The sequence below is a fragment of the Dryobates pubescens genome, chromosome 6 (assembly GCF_014839835.1).
Source record: "Dryobates pubescens isolate bDryPub1 chromosome 6, bDryPub1.pri, whole genome shotgun sequence".
Taxonomy (NCBI): Eukaryota; Metazoa; Chordata; class Aves; order Piciformes; family Picidae; genus Dryobates; species Dryobates pubescens.
In genome coordinates this window covers 589466-605679 of record NC_071617.1, presented here as the reverse complement: position 1 = coordinate 605679, position 16214 = coordinate 589466, and the positions used below count along the sequence as shown (strand labels likewise).

General features: G+C 58.3%; 1 protein-coding gene across 1 annotated transcript in view; it reads right to left on the bottom strand.

Annotated features, from left to right (window-relative positions):
• Positions 1-15127, bottom strand: part of KCNQ5 (potassium voltage-gated channel subfamily Q member 5) — a 221708-nt gene extending 206581 nt beyond the window's left edge. The window contains exon 1 of the mRNA XM_054162532.1: positions 14769-15127. Within this exon, the coding sequence (XP_054018507.1) occupies positions 14769-15124 (356 nt within the window). The 5' untranslated portion in view covers positions 15125-15127. The remainder of the gene's footprint in view (positions 1-14768) is intronic.
• Positions 15128-16214: the final 1087 nt, after the last annotated feature.

Genomic DNA, 16214 nt, shown 5'->3' with positions numbered 1-16214 from the left:
TTGCAACTGCTCAGGCTGCCACCCAGGAGCACTTCCTCTTCACTCTCAAATCACAGAGATTTGCCTCTCACACTCATGGCAAAGAAACCCCAACCCCAAACTCCAAAAGAACCCCAGAAGCCCCTAGCCCCCCACCCTGCCAGGCATGAATCAACCTGCAGAACACAACCCAAATGTCCTAGGAACATATTCCTGAAACCCTGAGCCCTCTGCCAGGCTCATTCCATCTGCCTGGGGCAGACAGCATCTGAAATGTGACTGCTCTGCCTTGATAGAGCCAAGCTGCAGCCACCATCCATTGCACTGCTTAGCATTGCTCATTCCCACCTGGAACACTGCAGCCAGCTCTGGGCTGCCCAGCTCAGGAGGGACAGGGATCTGCTGCAGAGCCCAAGGGAGGCTGCAAGGATGCTGAAGGGACTGCAGCACTGCCTGGGGAGGAGAGGCTGAGAGCCCTGGGGCTGTTCAGTCTGCAGAGGAGAAGGCTGAGAGGGATCTGATCAATGTCTCTCAAGAGCTGAGGGCTGGGGGGCAGGAGGCAGGGCACAGGCTCTGCTCAGCTGCACCCTGGCATAGGACAAGGAGCAGTGGATGGAAACTGCAGCACAGGAGGTTCCAGCTCAGCATCAGGAGGAACTTCTGCCCTGGGAGGCTCCCAGAGCCCTGGAGCAGGCTGCCCAGAGAGGTTGTGGAGTCTCCTGCTCTGGAGCCTTCCAAGGCAGGGCAAAATCAATGCCCTGACCTTTCACTGAGGTGAGGCCACTTACACACAGGGGCAGAGGTAAAAACACTGGAGAGAAGAATCAATCCAAGGGCTTTGCCAAGCCAAGACTTCCCTGAGTCCTCCTGGTGTGCTAAGGCACAGCCCTTCAGCTCCAGCTCCCCCATTACTGCACAGCAGCAATCCCCACACTGCACCTAATGGATTGTATTTTTAGATGGCTTTGATATTTTATGGCTATCATTAACTCAGCTTTGGTTTCAAGGCAAAATTCCCTGGACAGGAATGAGACTGACTGAAAGGCTTCCTGCAGAACAAGCCCCTGAGGATCCTGCCTCTCACCCAGCAAAAGGAGGTTCACAACTCCTGGATTTTCAGCTGCACCTTCCCAGCTTTTCCCCCCAAGTGCAGCTGCAGCCATGCTGCAGGCAGAGGTGAAGCTGCACTTGCTGACCCAGCTGCAGCCCTTCACAGGATCACAGCCACAGCCAGGCTGGGAGAGAGCCTCAGGGTCCCCAGGCCAACCATCAGCCCTGCTCTGCAAGGCTCAGCCCTGAACCACAGCCCCAAGCCCCACAGCCAAAGCACCTTCAAACACAGCCAGCCCTGGGGACTCCACCACCTCCCTGCCCAGCACATCCCAAGCCCTGACCACTCTGCTGCCTAAGCTCCACTCTCAACCTCCCCAGGGGCAGCTTGAGGCTCTGCCCTCTTCTTCTCTCACTAATGCCCTGGGAGAAGAGAGCAGCAGCAGCCTCTGCACAAGCTCCTTGCAGGGAGCTGCAGGCAGCCAGGAGCTCTCCCCTCAGCCTCCTCTCTTTCCCACTAACCATCCCCAGCTCCTTCAGCCTCTCTCCAGCAGCTTTCTCCTCCAGGCCCTTCCCAGCTTCCTTGCCCTGCTCTGCCCTGGCTCCAGCACCTCCACAGCTCTCTGGCACTGAGCTGCCCTGAGCTGGACACAAGCCTCCAGGTGTGGGCTGCCCAGAGCTGAGTGCCAGGGGACAATCCCCTCCCTGCTGCTGCTGGACACAGCATTGCTGAGCCCAGCCAGGAGGCCTTTGGCTCTCTTGGCCCCCTGGGCACACTGCTGGCTCCTCTTCAGCTGCTTGCCCATCAGCACCCCCAGCTCCCTTTCTGCCAGCAGCTTTCCAGCCACACTGCCCCAAGCCTTGCCATCAAACAACCCTCAAGGGCAGGTAAAAGGAGGCTGAAGCTCCAGCAGGGGCTGGGCCCAGATGGGAATAAACCAGAGGCTCATTCTCTGCAGATCTACAGCAACTCTTACCAGAGGAGAAGCTCTCAGAGACAATCAGGGACTGAATGTTCACGTTGTAGTAAAATTCTTAGTGATCATTTCCTCTGATCTGCAGCCAGGGCCAAGAGCTCAATGGAAGGAAAACAGAAGATCAATAACTTGCTTTGTTTATATATCAATCCAGTGGTACTCCAGCTCTCTCTCTTCACAGGCTCAGAGGCTGTCAGGGGCTGGAAGGGACCTCTGGAGGGCTCCCAGTCCAAGCCCCTGCCAGAGCAGGAGCAGAGAACCCAGCACAGGGCACACAGAACACATCCAGACAGGGCTGGGAAGGCTCCAGAGCAGGAGACTCCACAACCTCTCTGGGCAGCCTGCTCCAGGGCTCTGGGAGCCTCCCAGGGCAGAAGTTCCTCCTGATGCTGAGCTGGAACCTCCTGTGCTGCAGTTTCCATCCACTGCTCCTTGTCCTATGCCAGGGTGCAGCTGAGCAGAGCCTGTGCCCTGCCTCCTGCCCCCCAGCCCTCAGCTCTTGAGAGACATTGATCAGATCCCTCTCAGCCTTCTCCTCTGCAGACTGAGCAGCCCCAGGGCTCTCAGCCTCTCCTCCCCAGGCAGTGCTCCAATCCCCTTAATAAAAGGGGAAATGTTGCTCTTTTATTCTATATTCTGCTGCACATTCAGCCTCCAGATGCAGTTGGGACCCCTCCAAGAGAGAAGCACCCCCAGATTAAAAGGATAAATCACTTGGGAGTCTGTCTCCTTGCTGCAGCTCTCTGCAGCTGCACAGGAAGTGTGCTGGAACCTCCCTAGAACAAAGCCTCCCTTCAGGAACATAGCCACTGCAAAGCAGTGTGCTGGGCCAGGGCAGGATGCAAGGAGGCTGCAGGGAGGCTGCAGCAAGGGGGATGTGGATCCTTTCTCCCAGGGTCAGGGTGAAAGGAAATGGCCTGAAGTGCACTGTGGGAGGTTCAGGTTGGGCATGAGGTCAAAATTTCTTCCCCCAAAGGGCTGAGAAGCCCAGGGCTGCCCAGGGAGGTGGCCCAGTCACCACCCCTGGAGGTATCTGGCCCTGAGGGACACAGTTTGGTGGTGGACTTGGCAGGGTTAGACTTACAGTTGGAAGAGAGGAACTTAGAAGCTTTTTCCAGCCTAAGTGTCTCTGTGACTCTCAGCTCTGCTCCCCCAGCAGAGGGAGAGGCCTAAGGCAAACCCTCCAGCTGCAGCACAGGCTCTGCTTCCCCCCCTGCACACACACCTGCAAGCTGCTGCACATCTCCTGCCCCATAGGCAGCCTGCTGCAGCAGCAGCGAGGAGCAAGGCTGTGCTGCTGTGGCTGTGCTGCTGCCTGTGGCAATGCTTCATCTGCTGCCTGTGGCAAAAGCCAGCCCTGAGCCCACGGGAGAGTATTAGCTGCCCAGGGAGGAGAGCAGCCACAGAGCCTTCCCTCCCCCTGACCACTGCAGAGCCTGCTTCCAACCTCGGTCAGCAGAACTGCCTTGGATGTAGAAGAGTTGGCTGCAAGATTTCCCTGTGCTGCTTCCCTGGTGCTGGGCCACCTGAAGGGGAGAGTCTCCTGCTCTGGAGCCTTCCCAGCCCTGTCTGGATGTGTTCTGTGTGCCCTGTGCTGGGTTCTGTGCTCCTGCTCTGGCAGGGGCTTGGCCTGGGAGCTCTCCAGAGGTCCCTTCCAGCCCCTGACACCCTGTGAGCTGTGAAGAGGCCATCACCTGCTCAGCAGCTCTGGCTGCAGTGCAGAGTGCCCTCCAGCCTGGCCAAGCAGCTTTGAGCCTTCACCTCTCAGCCCCAGCCCTGTGGCAGTCTGATCCCTGAGCATCATGGGCACTGCCTCAGACCTGCCTCCTGGGGGGACCAACCCCCTGCCCAAACTCACTGCCTAGGGTCACTCCACCCCCACGACTGACACCGAGACATGCAAAGCAGGGTTTCATCCTCACTTCCCCACAGCAGGGCCCCTCAGTCACGGGTGTCAGGGTCCTCATGCTCAGAGAGGCCCCAGCAGTAACCTCCAAGTGCAGCCCTGCCAGGAGAGCCTGGAAGGGGAAGATTTGTGCTTTTGCTTCTGGTGTCTGAGGCACTGTGGGGAAGGATGAGCTTAGGCTACACACAAAGCAATTCAGTTTAATGCCCCAGGAGAAGTCAGATGCTATTTCTGCCTGAATGACCTCAAAAGGGTGTGTGCAGATGCTCCACTCTGTGACACCAGGGCAGCATCTGAATGTGCTCAGCAGCTTTCTCTGCCTCTCAAAGCAGACACTTTTCACTGGGTTCGTCCACACTTGACTCCTGACAGCAGCCTGGGGCTGCCCTAGGCCAGCAGGCACGGCTGCAATCAAACCCTTACAACCCTACAGAGCCCTTGCAAAGGAGCACTGTGCTCACTCTGCTGGAGCAGGGAGCCTTGAGGGCCAGAAGGGAGCCAAGACAAACAGGAATGCACTGCTGAAATCAAGAAGTGGGCTGGTGCAGAGCTTCCTTTCTTCATTACTCCTAATCAGCTTAGAACATGATTCCCTTCATGAGCTTCGCTCCACACAACTGGGGAGGGGAGTGTGAGAAGTGAATTCCCCCCAAGTGCACAGCAGGATGATGAGAGGAAGCTGCAGGTACTGGCTGTGGAGATCACTGGCTCCTCGCTGGGATGCTGACCGGAGCCTTGTGTCCATCTCTGCCAAGGGAAGCATCCAGGTCTGGAGGCTTTCCTCAGCTGAGGGCCAAGCAGAGGAATCCAGCTAGGTCCAGCTGGAAGTTTGTGTGTGTGTGTCCCGAATCACTGGACCAGGCTGGATGTATTAAGCAGCAATCACACAGCCTTGCAAGCAGAAGGCACTGCCTGAGGCCACACTTCAGTGCCCAAAGTGATGAAGGCTTTGCTGAGCTTCCTGCAAGGCAATCACTCTGCAGAGCAGGCAGCTGCCCCCAGAGCCATCTAATGCTGAGCACAGAGCTGGAAAGATTCCTTGATGAAGTGCTGCTGACCTCTACGGCAGCCTTTGAACTTTAATTAGTATCTCCAGAGGAAGTTTGCCTTGCACATGAACGCAGCAATTGCTTCTCATTACCCTGCACCTGATAAGCTGTCTCCACGATGAGTCTCCCACCTCAGCTGCCCTGTGCCGGCAGTCCCCAGGGCAGTCTACAGCTGCTCCCTCACAGGCAATCTGTAAACCAAGCTTTGAAGAAACACCAAACACAACCACCCCAAACTCTCAGGGATAACGAGGAGGAGAGACAACTGCCCATCTGCCCCGGCTGGGGGCAGTCCCTGCAGCAGATGCTCAGAGGGAATCCTGCTACACCAGCAGGGACGTGGCCAGGGCTTGCAGAGGGAAAGCAACGAACCCAGCGGCATCTGCCTCGCTAGCAATCACGCAGCAGCTCAGGTCTGTTATGTATACAGGGGGAAGAGTTGCCATTAGATAATTCTCTGCATGCTGCAGGGGTGCAAGGCCAGGCTGGATGTGGCTCTGGGCAGCCTGCTCCAGCGCGAGGTGTCCCTGCCCGTGGCAGGGGGGGTTGGAGCCGGACGATCCTGGAGGTCCCTTCCAGCCCTGACAGCTCTGGGATTCCAGATTCCACCTCAGTGAGAGCAAAGTCTCTCCTCTTTCAGTGCAGATCAGTGGCAAAAGCTTCATTAATTTTCTCCAGACATTTATGGCCAGGGAAATGTGCACCAGCTCAAATGTTTAGCACTTGGCAATTAAGCTTTACCTCTGAGTTATTAGGAAACAATTAGCTGAGGGCAGTGAGCTGCTGTGTGCAGTGGCAGTGAGCTGCTGTGTGCAGTGGCAGTGAGCTGCTGTGTGCAGTGGCAGTGAGCTGCTGTGTGCAGTGGCAGGAGCTTGCAGCACCCAGTGGCAGTGAGCTGCTGTGTGCAGTGGCAGTGAGCTGCTGTGTGCAGTGGCAGGAGCTTGCAGCACCCAGTGGCAGTGAGCTGCTGTGTGCAGTGGCAGTGAGCTGCTGTGTGCAGTGGCAGGAGCTTGCAGCACCCAGTGGCAGTGAGCTGCTGTGTGCAGTGGCAGTGAGCTGCTGTGTGCAGTGGCAGGAGCTTGCAGCACCCAGTGGCAGTGAGCTGCTGTGTGCAGTGGCAGGAGCTTGCAGCACCCAGTGGCAGTGAGCTGCTGTGTGCAGTGGCAGTGAGCTGCTGTGTGCAGTGGCAGGAGCTTGCAGCACCCAGTGGCAGTGAGCTGCTGTGTGCAGTGGCAGTGAGCTGCTGTGTGCAGTGGCAGGAGCTTGCAGCACCCAGTGGCAGTGAGCTGCTGTGTGCAGTGGCAGGAGCTTGCAGCACCCAGTGGCAGTGAGCTGCTGTGTGCAGTGGCAGTGAGCTGCTGTGTGCAGTGGCAGTGAGCTGCTGTGTGCAGTGGCAGGAGCTTGCAGCACCCAGGACCAGAAGTGGTTTGTGTATTTTGCTCCATGAGCAGATTAAGCCAAAGCTACCAAGCCTGTGCTTCCCCTTCCCACTGGAGCTGTGAGCGAAGCATCCACTGCATTTTTATGAGCACTAAGTAAACAGATTAATGATGTTTGCTCTCATTAATTGGGAAAGCACTGCTGATGACTGCAGGGTTACTGGGACAGCACTGGGCTGGAGCTGGGAATTATTTGTGATTGCTGAAAAAAGTTCAGTTGCAATTTCATCCAGCTCAGGAAATCCAAGCTGCAAACAGCAGCAGCAAGCCAGGGTGAGGAGCTGTTCAAAACACAGCCAGGCCTGGAGCACAGGGAGAGCAGCAAGGCTCTGCAGATCATATTTTGGCTTTAAGAAGTGAAACACCACAGAAACCTGGAAAGTTATTTGGGGGGGGGGAATAGCTGCTCAAGCTATCAGCTGGAGCCTCCTCTGAAACTCTACCTCACAAATACAGTCTCAGAGGCAACCAAAACCTTCATCACAGGCTCAGAGGCAGTCAGGGGCTGGAAGGGACCTCTGGAGAGCTCCCAGCCCAAGCCCCAGAGCAGGAGCAGAGAACCCAGCACAGGGCACACAGAACACATCCAGACAGGGCTGGGAAGGCTCCAGAGCAGGAGACTCCACAACCTCTCTGGGCAGCCTGCTCCAGGGCTCTGGGAGCCTCCCAGGGCAGAAGTTCCTCCTGATGCTGAGCTGGAACCTCCTGTGCTGCAGTTTCCATCCACTGCTCCTTGTCCTACCCCAGGGTGCAGCTGAGCAGAGCCTGTGCCCTGCCTCCTGACACTTCATGCAGCCTCCAAACCATCTCCTCCTTGGAGGCAGCACATACTGAATGCCATTTGATGTGCCCATAGATCCTCCAACCCCCTGGGCAAAGTCTGTACCTTCAGGCAACTTCTTTCAGCTTATGAGAACACAGGAAGCTCACCCAGAGTCCCCACACCACGCAGCAGTGAGGAAGACAAGAAATGTCACACCCAAGGCTGCCAAACCAAGAGAAGCAGATCTAAGATAGGACTCCCAGCCCTAAATAACATGCTAGGTGCAGGAGTTTTGCAGGGGGAGGGGAACCAAAGTCAAACAGAGAAAGATAATGATGAAGAAAGCTCTTAAGTGACCTTCTGCTTTGAGCTGGAGAAGCAACAGCAGACTCAGCTCACCAAGGCTGGGCACTTGTTTCAAGGTTTGGATACTATCCACAATCCACCTTCCAGGACAATTCCTAAGCTCAGCTGAGAAATAAGCCTGCTGGTAAATAGGAGAAGGTCCAAGTGCATGAACTATGCCAAGCCCAGGTCCTGGTGACTCCCTCTCAAAGACAGCCTTGTGTTCTCCTCTCCCCTCTCCAGAAGGCTGGGGCTCAGGTTTGGGTTCTATGGCACATCAGCTGTTTCCCCTGGCTCCCTGCTCTGCAGGCAGAAGCACAAAGGAGAGGTCAGGCCTCAGAGAACAAACTGCGAGGCAGAGCTTCACTGAGGCAAGTGTACATCCCAGGATAAACACCCCTGAGAGCCACCTGCCCAACCCCCTCAGGCAGGCAGCAGCTCTCCAGCAACCACCTGAACAAGAGAAGCTGAAAGGTATTTACTGCCCAGGACAGGGCTCCAGGGGAGTGCTGCTGTCCATGAACAACACCAGGGAAGAGGACCACGAGGAGGAGCAGAGGGCTGGAGCTGCTCTGCTGTGAGCACAGACTGAGGGAGTTGGGGTTGTGCAGGCTGGAGAGGAGAAGGCTCCCAGGAGACCTCATTGTGGCCTTTCAGGATCTGCAGGGGGCTCCAGGAAAGCTGGGGAGGGACTTGTGAGGGTGTCAGGGAGGGATAGGACTGGGGGGGATGGAACAGAACTAGAAGTGGGGAGACTGAGATTGGCTGTGAGGAAGAAGTTGTTGCCCATGAGGGTGGTGAGAGCCTGGCACAGGCTGCCCAGGGAGGTGGGGGGAGCCTCACCCCTGGAGGTTTTGAAGGCCAGGCTGGATGTGGCTGTGAGCAACCTGCTGTGGTGTGAGGTGTCCCTGCCCATGGCAGGGGGCTGGGACTGGCTGAGCCTTGAGGTCCCCTCCAAGCCTGACAGATCCATGATCCTGAAGGTCTCTTCCAACCTGGTTTATTCTAGGACTCTATGAATGAGGCACTGCTGAGCATTTCAGTCCCTGCCCAGCAGGGTGGCAGTGCAGGGCTGCTTTGCTCTCTGCTGTGTCTCTGTCTCTCTGCTAAGTGTACAGTGGCTGAGACAGCACAAGGAAACACAGGATGTGAAGCTAAAAACCAGTGAGGTCCAACTAAGAGCCAAGCAGAGGTCTGCAGTGCTGCAGAGTCCCCCCCTGCCCCCACATGTGAGGGGAACACACTGAGTGGCAGCCCCCCCAAAAGGTATTGCTGTGTGTGGTGAGTTGAAGCTTCCCCCCAGCATTAACTTTTGCCAGACCAACTCAGTCCTGAGCAGATGGAGCTGCATTTACAAGGCAAGCTACACTCTGCAATGGAATGCACTGGATGTGTGCACAACACTCACTGTTTACAGTATCATACAGGTATTCACAATCAATAACAGCACAAGGACCCCCCCGGCCAAGGACCAGTGCAAGCTATTGGCTTCTCCCTCCCTGCCTTCCCCTCACCCCCCTGTACAAAAGGGACAAGAGAGAGGAGCAGGGAAGTCAGACTTAGCCAAAGCCAGCTGATAAGCAGGTTATCTCTGCTGAGCAAAGCAAAACAGCTGAGATCAGCAGAGAAACAGGGGAGAACTGTTATGGTACAGCTCCTCTATTCCAGACATGGTGTGGCCAGAGGAGCAGGGAGCTCATCCTGCCCTGTGCTCAGCACTGCTCAGGCCACACCTTGAGTCCTGTGTCCAGTTCTGGGCCACTCAGGTCAGGAAAGATGTTGAGTTGCTGGAAGGTGTCCAGAGAAGGGCAACAAGGCTGGGGAGGGGTCTGGAGCACAGCCCTGGGAGGAGAGGCTGAGGGAGCTGGGGTTGCTTAGCCTGGAGCAGAGGAGGCTCAGGGGAGACCTCATTGCTCTCTACAACTCCCTGAAGGGAGGTTGGAGCCGGGTGGGGGTTGGTCTTTTCTCCCAGGCACCCAGCACCAGAACATGAGGACACAGTCTCAAGCTGTGCCAGGGGAGGTTTAGGCTGGAGGTGGGGAGAAAGTTCTTCCCAGGAAGAGAGACTGGCCCTTGGGATGTGCTGCCCAGGGAGGTGGTGGAGTCCCCATCCCTGGAGGTGTTCAGGAAGAGCCTGGATGAGGCCCTTTGTGCCATGGTTGAGTTGATCAGATGGTGCTGGGTGACAGGTTGGACTTGATGATCTCTGAGGTCTTTTCCAGCCTGGTTAACTCTATTCTGTTCTAAACCACTGCAGACTTGCACTGCAGGGCAGCTGAACCTCACCAGCACTCACTGTGACTCCCCAAGCGCTCTGCTCAGTGTTAGGTGTTAACACGTCCAGGGTTCTTTGTGTGACCTCCTTAGTACCTGGCAAGATTTGCTTTGCCACCACACTGATGCTGTCAACCCAACCACTTCCAGTGTGTAATCCTCAGGCTGGTACTTTCAAGAGCACACATCTGTGAAGAGGTATTGTCATCCCAACAGCACCAGACCTAGCCTCTGAAATGGGGCCTCAAGAGGGGAAAGCCACAGATCCACCTACAGAGCAGCTGCAACTAGATGCCTTGAGATGGATAATACAAAGTGGCCAAATAATTTCTCCTACTTTCTGATAGCAAGAGGGAAAAAACCCCAACCAAGTATGGAGGCTGATGCAGATGATTGTCTTTCTAATCAGTGTGGAAGCTGCCTAATTATACAAATGGTACAGGATGATACAGTGCTGCTAGCTCACATGCAGAGACGCTGCTGTTCCAGAGCCATCTGATCATTAGTAAGCTGTGTCCTTTCCGCCAGATCTGCCAAGCTAAAGGATCCAGTTACATCTTTGATGCTATCATTAGAGTTTGTCATTAATTTGGTGGTTTGGGGTTGTTTTTTTCCTCCCCCAGCAATAACTTCACAGCCTTTTTCCATCGAGAGCACGAGGCAGAGGGACATCCTGCAGGCCCTCAGCATTCCTCCAGCGCTGCATCTGACGGAAGGGTGCCCATGGAAAACTACCAAGAGAGGTCATGCAAAGCGATCCCACCCTGGTGCACGCTCCCAGCCCGACCACTTGTGGTTCAGAAGCTTCCAGAGCAAGAGGCGGTGGCTTTGGAAAGGGAGGACATCCTCACAAGGCTTCTGCACGGAAAGGATCACAAAGAGGTCAGCAAGAATGTGTTAAACAGATCAGAAAGAATACACTCAAAAACCTGAGGAGCAGAAGCTTTACTGCTCCTCAAATAAGCCAATTAGGAACCTTCTGCAGCTAATTATAGCCTACCAGTACAGCATCAGAGAGCAAGGGTTTGTCCTGAGCATCTCAAGCCACCTCCTGTTCAGCACACCAGCTAAGAGCAAACCTAACACAAACCCTTCACAGCCACCAAAGATGAAACCCGAGGTTAAATGCGCAGCAGATGTGGAACTCCCCTTGATCGTTCCAGGGCAACATCCTGTAGGCCTCTCCCAACCCAACCAACCCAAACAAGCAGGAGGAGATGCTGAGACATCCCAGGGTGATGCTTTTGAAGCGTTCCAACCCCCCGGCACCTCGAGGTAGGAGCGCGGCGCTCAGCGTGCTCCCGCTCCCTGTGCAGGTGAGGCGCTGTGGCACCAACGCTTCACCAGCAGGAGCTGAAGCTCACTGCTCACAAAAGGCACCAACGCTCTGCGCTGGTTCTGCTAAGTGTTCACATTTGCAGTGCTGCTGCAAAGCAGCTTTCCACAGCCCTGCAGCAAAGATCTGGAGGTTGCCCACCTGGAACACTGTGTTCAGAGCTGGAGCCTCTGTGCCAGGAAGGCTCGGGAGGGGCTGGAAGGTGTCCAGAGCAGGGCCACGAGGAGGAGCAGAGGGCTGGAGCTGCTCTGCTGTGAGCACAGACTGAGGGAGTTGGGGTTGTGCAGGCTGGAGAGGAGAAGGCTCCCAGGAGACCTCATTGTGGCCTTCCAGGATCTGCAGGGGGCTCCAAGAAAGCTGGGGAGGGACTGCTGAGGGTGTCAGGGAGGGACAGGACTAGAGGGATGGGGAAAAAGTAGAAGTGGGGAGATTGAGATTGGCTGTGAGGAAGAAGTTGTTGCCCATGAGGGTGGTGAGAGCCTGGCACAGGCTGCCCAGGGAGGTGGGGGGAGCCTCACCCCTGGAGGTTTTGAAGGCCAGGCTGGATGTGGCTGTGAGCAGCCTGCTGTGGGGTGAGGTGTGCCTGCCCGTGGCAGGGAGGATGGACCTGGCTGATCCTTGAGGTCCCTTCCAGCCCTGACAGCTCTGTGATTGTATGATTTCTAACGGGGGGAAGGATGTGTAAAGAGAGAGCTACTGAGGTGCACTGGGGAGCCAAGCAATGTGTAACTGATGGCTCTACTCTGCAGCACAGCTGTACTGTAGTCAAGAACAGATCCTTCCTCTAGCAGCAGAAGTTTGCCAACAGTTGTCTTTCCCCAGCGATTGGCAAGTTTGTGTTTACAAACAAACCAAGCAGTTGACTCCTGAATGACTCATTCCTCAGGTGCTTGGCCTATTGCTCTCCGACTTGAAAAGGCAACAAAGGAAAAAAGGAAGAAGAGGAGCAAACTGTGGATGCTTCCCAGCTCCAGAGTCATTTCCCTATGGAAATGAGAAAGGGAAAAAAATCACTCTTGGGGTGGTTTCTTATTTGTAGCTAATGCTTCCTTCCCCACTCCTCATTCCAAACCCGACCAGGCAAACCTAAATAAACTCCTAGAGCACAGTCTTTAAACTGAAACACTCAACCCCCAGCCTGGCATTACTTCAGCCTGCACACCAGAGCGAGCTTCAGTTCAGGAGACCAAGGATCAGCACCACAGGTCTCAGCCCAGGCAGCTCCCTTCCTGCAACAGGAATAGTGCAGAGAGCTCTAAGAGGCTGTGCTGCAGTCAGAAGCAGCCTAGCAGAGGTAGAGCAGACATCTCATCCATGGACTTAGCCATGGCTTTGCACCTCCAAGCTGCTTGTCTCAAGACTTATTCCCCCCTCCGACCAGTTCAGGGATTCGTTTGTCTCGTTCTGTAAGCAACCGTTTGCCATAATGCACCCGGTACTGACCCGGTATTGCTGGGGGAAAGCAAATAGAACCCACCAAAAGTGTCCTCTGCATATCTGGCACTCAGGTATGACATAAACCTCTGAAACGATATAAACCTCCGGAAACAGTTTCTAGGGTGGCTCTCACGCTGCAGCCCAGCAGAGCTTTGAAGGTGGCTGCCGCACGGCAGCGGTGCCAGACCCTGAGAGGAAGTCCTGTGGCCTGGAAGCCTTTGCTGCGCCGGGCTGCCTCAGGCTCTTCCCCCCGGATCTGCTCAGACACAAGCTCGAAGGCTGGCATCGGCAGCTGCCAAAACTGCCATCTGCAATTGAAACACTTGAAACGGGCACCCTTTCTGTGCAGCAGTGACCTCCGGGCCGCTGGCAGGCTGCCCTGCTCACCCTGCTGCTGCGTCACGACTTCACTCCCTGGAAATTCGCTTTTGTTATAAAAGCGATCTCATTTTGTTTTAGTTATCATTATTCTTTTTCCCCGAGGTTTAAACTCATCAACCTTATTCCCAAACTCGAACTTTACTCCTTCCGACGATTCCCGTCACGGTCGCCAAGAGAAACGCGCAACACGACTACAGCTTCCCCGCAAGGGAGAGGGTTCCGACAGCACCGGCTTCGTGCGGCAACTGCCGGCACGGCAGGGAGGTAATTCCTGGGGAGTACCTGGGTGATTCTAGCAACGCTAACTGGCATCCCCCTGCGCCGCAGGGTAACACCTGTTAGGAACCCACGCAGCAAAAAAAAACCATCCCAGACAAATGCCCTCCGAGAAGAAAGTTCCCAGCTGTAGCTGATTTCCATAGTAAAACCAAGAGATCCTCCCGGCGGACACGAATCCTTTCACTGGATGAGACGCTAAGTGCCTTCCTCCTGCTCGTTACCCACGGCAGTTTTGAGCTCCCAAATCAATCTCTCCACAAAGCAGCTTATTAATCACTTTGGGGTAAAACCTTTATCGCTTATCACAACTTCCATTAAAGCAGGCTTTGGGGGGGACTCCCCTAGACGAGGAGAACACTGCCTGCTATCAAACACCTTTTAGGGAGCAGTTGCCTCTTTTTGGCCGCTGCTCAGCGCCAGCTTGATTCCAGCAACCAGCAGGGCAAGAGAGCTGCCCGCAGCAGACATATGAAATCTTCTGCTTTGCTTGTATTTTCTGAAGGCAAACACGGAAACGCTTCGTGTACCCCCCCGATACAGCGCTGCCTATCATCCTGCCTCTCTAATTCGACCCCATGCAAAGACTGCGTTCCACGCCTTGCCCAAGCATCCGGCAGACTTTTCAGCAGGGCCTCCTCACGAGTACGACTGAAACTCGTAAAAACAGGGGGGAGTGCTAACGAACACCACCGGCCCTGCGGACACCTGAAGCACACTGAAGCCACAGCGGCCCCCCACACGGCTTGCCCCGGCCAGCCCCTCTCGGTAAAGCAGCAGAAGCGTGCAGCGCGGTGGCACTGCCGCTCCGCACCGCGCCATGCCGCGGGACTGCCCCTTAGTCCCCGGCTTCTCCGGGCGGAGGGGACGGGAGGAGGCACTTGCTAGGCGCAAAAGCGCAGAGCCGAGAAGCGGGCTGGCACAGGGCACGGGCTGGCACAGGGCAGCCCTCGGTGCCGCCAGTGGCAGGTGGGCGCATCTGAGTCGCGGCATCCGCGACACGGGAAAGGGGAGAAATAGCTGGCGCAGGAGGCAGAACTGGGGCTAACCGGGCTGCGCTCGCTGTCCGCCGGAGCAAAACGCATCCGCTGCCGTTCCCGCCGCCGTGTCCACCGCGCCCCGCCGCGATCCCGGCAGCGGCCGGCACCCTTCGTCCCGTCTAACCCGGGGGCGGTCGCTGTCCCCTTCGCGCAAAGCGGCGGCCCCAAGCGCCCCGGAGGCAAGCGAGCATCTGCTCCCCCAGCGCTGCGCCGGGCTCCGCTCCGGCTCTCTCTGCCCGGTGTACCGGGCCTGCCTGCCTCCCCATCACCTCCCACCGAAGGCTGCGCGGATGTTCCGCGCCGCAGGTGGCTGTGGCTCTCTCGCCCTCTCTGATGACTCTCGGCCACTTTTAGCGCAACTCGCGGGGAGTTTGCGCTCCCGCGGGGACCGGCCGCCGACCGCGGAGCGATGCTCGGGGAGCAGGGGGGCAGCAGGGTAGGTCCGCGCCGCGCAGCGCGGCAGCGCTGCGGCCGGGGGGCCGGGCCGGGAGGAGCGGGGAGCGGGTCGGTACTCACACGAAGGCGTGGTAGACGAAGGCCCAGCCGCGGGGCCGCTCCAGCACGTTGTACAGGTAGTTCTGCAGCCGGCGGTACTTGGCGTTCCTGCGGCAGCTCGGGCCGCTGCTGTACGACAGCGGCTTCCCCAGCAGGCTCATGCGGGCGCCGTGCTTCCCGCGGCGGCCCTCCCGCAGCCCGGCGGGGGCGGCCGTGCCGCCGGTGCCCAGGAGCAGCAGGCCGTCGCCGCGGGCCGCCGAGCTCGCCAGCGCCCTGCCCCGGCCCGACTCCACATCCTTCATGCCCGCCGCCGCTCCGCTCTTCATCCAGAGCCCCGCCGAGCCGCCCTCCTCCCCGCCGCCGTGGTTGCGGGGCATGGCATCACCCCGGGAGCCGGGGCGAGCGCCGGGGCCTCGGCGGAGCAGGGCGCGGGCGGCGGCGTCCAGACAGCCCGCGGCGGCGGGCCGCAGGAGGCAGCGGGGGCTGAGGGTGTCCGGGCGGTGCCCGCGGGGCGCGGGGGCAGGGGCCACTTTGGGCGGCCGGCGCGGCGGGGCCGGGCTGCGGCAGCTCCGCGGGAGCCCCGGCCAGGGAGCGGGCGCCCCCCCCGGGCGCACTCTTCTCCCGGGCGGCGGAGCCCCGCCACCAGCCGCCGCCGCGCCGCCCGGCGTGGCTCCGCGGTCCGGGACGGGGCGGAGGGAGCCGCGGCTCCGGCGGAGAGGCCGCGGGGAACAGGGGCTCCGGGCCGCGGCTCGCTGGTGTCTTTCGCCGCCCGTTCCCTCGCCGCTGGGCCGGGCAAGCTGTTGCTCCTGCTCGCAGTCGGCGAGGAAGGCGGGCGGGGGCGGAGGGGGGCAAGGCGAGGGGCCGCGCTGCCGGGAAGCTCCGCGTCCCGGGGCTGAAAGCGGCGAAGGCAGTGGCGGTGCCCGCGGCGAGGGAGGCGAGGCGACCGGCGGGACGCGGCGCCCGCGGGCTATGCGTGCTCCCGGGAAATGTCCATTTAAGTCCGAGAAAGTAACAAAACTGCCCCGAGTCTCGGCAGCGGCGGGACCCTGCTGCGAGCGGAGAGCGCGGCCGGGCCGGGCGGGGCAGCGCAGGCGATCCACCGACCGTTCCCCCCGAGGGGGCGGCGCAGCCCGGCACCGCCGCTCCGGCCCTTCCGCCGTGCCCCGGGCCCCCGCCGCGGGAGAGCGCGAGTCCCGTAAGTCCGAAGCGCGGCGGTGCGGCGGGGGCTGCCCTCTTCTGTGGGCTCACCCCAAGTCCCCGGCGGCTCCGGCCGCGGCGCGGTGCGGGCGGAGCGCAGCGGTGCCGCCGCCCGGTGCCGGGGCTGTGCCGAGAAAACAAAGCTCCCCCTGCCGAGAGCGGGCCTTTAACTCCCCGCCGCATCAAGGTGAGCTTGCCGGGGGAAATAAATAAATAAAACCTAAATCCAGCCCTCCGCGCCTCCCCGCCAGCCTTTGCCCGCCGTTTATT